This window comes from Bidens hawaiensis, unplaced genomic scaffold, assembly GCF_021521415.1.
Source record: "Bidens hawaiensis isolate Kalapana, Puna unplaced genomic scaffold, B.hawaiensis_p1.1 tig00006961_1, whole genome shotgun sequence".
In the NCBI taxonomy this organism is placed as follows: domain Eukaryota; kingdom Viridiplantae; phylum Streptophyta; class Magnoliopsida; order Asterales; family Asteraceae; genus Bidens; species Bidens hawaiensis.
This window is the reverse complement of record NW_027491477.1, coordinates 163,980-170,865: the sequence shown is the minus strand read 5'-3', so window position 1 is coordinate 170,865 and position 6,886 is coordinate 163,980. Positions and strand designations below refer to the sequence as shown.

Genomic DNA, 6,886 nt, shown 5'->3' with positions numbered 1-6,886 from the left:
CATGTTAAATATAACCTTATAATATATACTATATTTACTACTTATACTTGACATGTATTAACTTTTTTTGAACGACACTTGACATGTACTAACTACTCCATTAATTAGGGATGACAATAGGCTAGGTTCATACCGGGTATTGCTAATCCTAGTCCATGCCATGTGCTAAAATCGTGTCCCATATTCAGTTCAATACTCACCCATCAGGTCTTGCATAAACCCATTAGTTTGTTAAAAAAATCCACCTAAGATCTCAATACACTTTTTTTTACCATGATAATTGGTGTATACCTTTTAATGATATATCAACTATTGCAAATTAAAATATAACATTACATACAAATAAAAGTTATCATAAATATATAATACCACTATAAATTTATATATATAATTCGTAATATATAATATATAAATAATATCATTAAATATATAATTAAAAATTAAAAAAATTGGATATATAGTTCGGGGTAAAAGGTTATTTGGTTTTGTGTAATCGAGTCAGGTATCACATAATCCCGTTCTTGTAAAAAATATTAAAACCAATCCCATAGCTAGTTGAATACCCGTTGGGCTTCGAATATCCCCATCCCGGTCTCCCAGATGTTTCGGGTTTTGAATCTTTCTATTTATCCTTATCTTACTCTATTAATAAACCAAAATAATGATGTTGTTGTGTCATAATGACGTTATTTCTAAATTCTAATCATTTTGACAATTGAGTTATAAAATAGTCAATTTTCCATTCTAATATTCTAATACTTCATCTCATTTAAACTAGCTATAATGGATCATGAGCCAAAATTATTTTGACAATTGGGTTATAAAATAGTAACGGAATTAAAAGTACAATATTGATTAAAGATAAAGCAAGTAGAAAATATTAAAGAACAATCTTTCTCTTAGACCGTTTTGTTTCTTCGATGTCAAGTTTTTTCTCATGAACATTATATGTTGTATTATTCATGGTAACTAACGGACATTGTCTAAATTTGTTTACATTGGATTACAATTTAAATACTTGTGATTAAACAAGTATTGTATATAAAGAGATTTGTTTATCAATTTTATAAATTTGAGAATTCAGACTTCTTAATTTTTGTACAAAGTAATTCTTAGTTTTGTTCATTTATTTAAAATAACAAACCTTATTCTTTATCAATTAATAAATCTCAGGTTCAAAACCAATACGTCAATATATACAAAACATGATCGTCTAAAAATAGCATCGATGATTATTTTCATAATTGTTAATATTAAAAAAAGGTAACGTTTAAAAAGACTGGCAAATTGTTGAGTCGGTCAGCCTTAAATAGGGACTGCATGTTTCCCTCTCTATACGTCACATCTCTTTCTTTCTTTCTCTCTCTAAACCACCCATCCATCAATGGCGTCTACCCCTCACCAATGATTCACTTTATTCTCCGGCAACACCTAATTCATAATAATAATAATAAAATGTTGAATCTCAATCTCACCTTCGTTCACGAAGCACTAGACGACTCAGCCACTTCAAACTCATCCGTCGCTAACGTTGAATCTCAGTCTCAATCAAGCAATGTCGCCGAAGAGGCTTCCGTTTCCGGCGACGGTGACGGAGACACCGTCCACTGCTTCAACTTCGACATCTTAAACACTGACGATCGGACGACTCAGTCCGAGTTCGTGACTCGGACGCTGTTTCCGATGAGTCATCAGGTGAACAACAACTCGTTGAGTCTATTTCCGAACAGTATCGAGGTGAAATTGAAATCGGTTCATGTACAACCTCATAAGCCTGCAGTACAACAAAATCAAGTGGTTAGAAAGAGTAGAAGGGGACCAAGGTCCAGAAGCTCACAGTACAGAGGAGTTACCTTCTATAGAAGAACTGGTAGATGGGAGTCACATATCTGGTACCTTATTTTGTTTAATTATATTAATATTTAACAACAATAATAATAATAATAATACCTAATTTTGTTCTTATTATTGTAGGGATTGTGGGAAACAAGTCTATTTAGGTAATTAAGTTACATTTTATAATATCTTTGATGTGGTTACAAGTTTCTGATTATTTTAGATGTTTGATTGGAATTTAGGTGGATTTGATACTGCTCATGCTGCAGCTAGGTATGTAATAATATAAATCTCGTTATTTTCGATAGTTTCCGGTTATTCTATTCGAGCGTATAATTAGAGTTTGATTGTGATATGCAGAGCGTATGATCGAGCTGCTATCAAGTTTCGCGGTGTTGATGCGGATATTAATTTCAACATCAGTGATTATGAGGAGGATATGAATCAGGTTTGAATTATTAAACTATTGTTTCAGTGTTGATAATCTAGTGAATTTGGATTGGTCTAATTGTATTGTTTTGTTATTGTAGATTAAGAATTTGTCTAAAGAAGATTTTGTGCACTTACTTCGCCGCCATAGCAGTGGGTTTTCGAGGGGCAGATCGAAGTATCGAGGTGTGACATTGAACAATTGTGGCATGTGGGAAGCTCCAATGGGACAGTTTCTTGGGAAGAAGTAAGAAATTAATAGGTCATATAGTTAGGGATTAATTAGATTATGCTTGAATTCATAATTCATAAATCAACTTGGTTATTGATCATCAATCGGGCACTAACTAACATCTTTGTTGAAAATAGGGCTCCTTATGACAAGGCGGCTACGAAATTGAATACATATGAAGGGGAGAATGTTGCATCTCATTGTGGTAATTCAGTAATTCATAATAGACATATCAATATATATAGATTTTAATGATTAAGAACTTATGAGTTTATGACTTTATATATGTACAAACGCGATGCAGGAAACAGTCACAATTTGGATTTAAACTTGCGCATTTCAACCCCTTCGTGTTATGGAAACGGTCCAACCAGGAATGATAAAATGGAGCAGCAAGTAAACCATTTTTTGTTATCAAACCATTTTAATACCATTTGAAGCTAAATTGTTATCGTTATATCACAGGCTGGAAATGCATCTGCAACAACACTTAATGGGCTACCAGTATTATCCGAGCATGGTCAATCATGGACAAACATGTATCCTCAAATCATTGGAGGCTCATCACAAGGACCTTCCAACTGGGCATGGCAACCGTATCAAGGTCAAAGTCAAAGTCAAACCCCGACCGCGTTGTTCACCGCAGCATCATCAGGATTCCCGGCTCCGGCAACTCAAAACTATCTGAATTATAATTAGCAGAAAACGGTCAAAACACTAGCTACCACAGTAAGTCTGGCTTGTGAGGTTTGACTTAGTAGCTGTACATTATGCATAAAAGGCTGTAAGTACGGTTTGTATGGATGCAACCATGTTGACCCCTTTTTGAGTAGTTGGCCAATGGATGGTTGGATAGGTCAAGTTAAAGGTTCAATGGATACGTCAGCTTTCTTGATATATTACCTGGAATTTCTAATTTTGTTATTACAAAGCCTTGCCAACTGTAAAGTTTTTGATATAATATAAGCTTTCAAGGTATGTGGTAAATTGGTAACTATAACATTTGGTCTTTATTATTATTATTATTATTATTATTATTATTATTAAATTAAATATTTGTCATGATACAAGGTTTAACAAATATTTGTTTTAATAAATTAACAAAGAAAATCATGGCAAGTACTCTATGTACGTAGAACACGTGAAACTTTTGACCTATCAATTATGTCACGTGTCATTAGAAGTGTGTTGCAATGTACAATGTTTTATCAATTATGAGTTTATGACCGTCTTTCTGCTTTTTTCATTTACAATGTTTATCAATTATTTAATATTTTTTTTCTTATTTATTTCTGATATCTATTCTATTTCTATGAAAGAGTGAGTTACATGTGTACGACATTAATGATAATGCATGAATATAAAGTGGTTCAGATGTTTTATATCACCAGTTGGTGGACTTTTTCAAACCAATTTACCTTTGCCTATAATAATCACAAATACGTATGTATAATTATATTCTTATATTTTTTTGTCTATGTTGAATAAAGTTAGGGTATATACTTTTAGCTATTCAATTGTATTGAGGTTGATATGGCTAGCTAGTAAAATGGTAGTGGTCGATTTAATTAGTCTGGTATTCAATACATGGCATGTATGCTACTAAAAATTTAGTTATTACTATATGTTAAAATCGAATAACAAAATCTTTCAGATTTTTTATGTTATTTTCCACTTAGATTTGTTACTATATTTGCCAACTAAGAATCTTACCTTAAACATGCCTTTTTATGTTCACTCATATTCTCTCTCTAATGATTCATGTTTGGACAACAAGAGGGGCTTTTAGATGCCACATGGTGGGCCATACATATGAATTTTCAGATATGGGCCCAGTTCTAGATAACACAATAAATAATATTTTTCTTCGAATAAAAATATTAAAATTTTCCTTTGGTTAAATAGTGAAACACTAAACAGTCCGATGTCCTTCACCTTCTCCTCTTCCCTCCGGTTGTGTCGTATTTTGAAAGCTCAAGGATAGTTTAAAAAAGGTTCCATCTTGCACGAAGCTCGCTTGAAATCAGCTTCTTGGTAAATGAGTCGAGTTGAGTCTAGATGGTTAGGTCTATAAAAGAGTCGATCCTGAGCAAAAGCTGGCTCGCTCGTGAGCTGACTCATTTAAGTGAAGAGGTCAAATACAAACTGCTAAGAGGCTAGGTCGTCTAAAATATACATAAAACCATTTTTAAACAATACTTTTTTTAACTTTTATGTTTTTCATTCTTTTTACATGTTATTAATATTTGCTAAATTAAAAAATAAAAGTACATATATAGCTTGTGAAATTACATATACATATATGTAGCTCATAATACACACACATACACACATAGCTTGTAAGAAATAAATATACGTGTAAAATATATAAAAACTCTTTCTAAAAGTATTTTGTTTATTTCTGCATACATTAATATGTGAAAACTCATAAAAGTAAGCAAGTTAGTTAGATGAACCACGAGTTCACCTTGAGCTTCTGATGAGTCAAGTTTGATTTCAATTTTTCAGCCCATTAAGCTAGCTAGTTGAGTCGGCTCAACACAATTTGTAAATGAATCCAGCTCGAGCCACACTTGCTCGGGTTGACTCAGCTCGTTTACAGCCCTAGTTGTTGTAACAACTCGGGTTTTTCAAATTAATAATTTATATCATTTACTCGACCCGTTTTAGCTTACGGGAAATCTAATCTATAAAATACCACATTTATCGAATTATTATTATTATTTATCTTATTTATTCAATTATCCATAATATCTTTAGTTTATATTCAAAATACACCCTAAACTTATGTTTTAACCCGTAATGTATCCACACTTAAAGATTTAAGACTAGTTTGCATATTTTGATTATTACAACCCTTAACCCAAACCCATCTTCTTACCCAACCCGTATCCAGGCCCGATTAACAAACCCGTTTACACAAATCTTTAGCTTGGACCACAATTTTCGTCGTAAACATGGAAATTGAATCATGCTTATTGTTCCTCATACCATATCCGACCTCACCGTCATTTGAATTAAGGAAATTAGATCGCGAATTGATTTAATTGATATAATATCAAAACTGGCTATAATAGATCATTGAGATACCGTTTACAGTGGATCACAACACAATTAAATATACCCACATCATCTCCTACCCAACGCCAACATAAACCCTACCTTTAATTAGATTATATTAGTCGCCGGATATCAGTTCGTGAGCTGCCCTTGCCGTCTGCTTATCGAGTCAATTAACAGCCGATTTATCATCACCATAAGAATCCTTGACGGTATATCCCGAAGGGTTCATCTCTCTCACATCATCACTTATATTTTTTCATCCGATCAGGTCATCGTTTGATGTGAAGTAACCGAAGTACAAGGACACTTAAGGATTTATGCTTGAAGAAAACTTAATGAAATATATTATTTTGATTTTTGTTTGATACATACACTTTGTTTTATTTGGATTTTGTACGGATGAATGTTATTTGAAATTATTAAATAGATATTTAAACTTATAATGTTGCATGATAGTAACCTTGTGAGCTGTGACAATCAATTCACGCCCTGGCATTTCCGTCGTAGGTTGGGGTGTGACAGTTGTGTCACCAACCATCATAGAAAATCACTTGTCCTCATCATAACCCACCAATTAACGACAACTCATATTTTTTCAAGAAACCAACTGTCACACCCCGACCCAAGGCGGCGGAATATGCCGAGGTGTAACGATTGCCCATAAGCACATGACACTATTAAAGCGACAATATTTAATAAACTCATTTCATTTCACAACATCGAAAATGTCACATAACAATATTCATAAGAAGTCATAACAAAATATAACAAAATATAGCAAATCAAATATTGTTCATTTTTGCTAATATCATAATGGTATTTGTGACGTTTTCTTCAAGCATCCAAAATCAACGAAGATGTAAACCTGTAACATTTTATAAAATAAAGTTTGTCAACACAAAGGTTAGTGAGTAATTCATAAGTTTAAACATGTAGATATATAGTAAGAAAGATCCACAAAACTAGTATACGAAACAATATCCATAATTTGGATAAAATCGCTAATAGAATTACATTAGCGACACCTAACTATAAGGGGATACCAAATAGTCTAGGATTTAATAGATTATCGTTAATTGCATTACGTTAACGACACCTTGCTACAAGGGGATGCCAAGTAGTCTAGGATTTATAGATTCAACCAACCGAAAACGGTAAACACATAGGCATATAAGCATAGAACACCAAATCGAGCAAGTATTTAAGTAAAGTATACAACAACGTTTGTGGTTTAAGACTCAAGTATAAAGCATTTGATTTGAATAAGTATGAAATGTCACCCCAAAACAAAAGATAGAAAACGGGATATGAAGTTACTCACGTTCA

General features: G+C 32.8%; 1 protein-coding gene across 1 annotated transcript; it reads left to right on the top strand.

Moving 5' to 3' along the window:
- Nucleotides 1-1,195: 1,195 nt before the first annotated feature.
- On the top strand, nt 1,196-3,519 carry LOC143633958 (ethylene-responsive transcription factor RAP2-7-like). Its single transcript, XM_077102164.1, is given in 7 exon segments — nt 1,196-1,892; nt 1,975-2,000; nt 2,079-2,109; nt 2,197-2,284; nt 2,367-2,512; nt 2,635-2,702; nt 2,802-3,519. Coding segments are annotated over 7 exon segments (1,326 nt in total). The 5' UTR covers nt 1,196-1,320; the 3' UTR covers nt 3,197-3,519.
- The last annotated feature ends 3,367 nt before the right edge of the window (nt 3,520-6,886 follow it).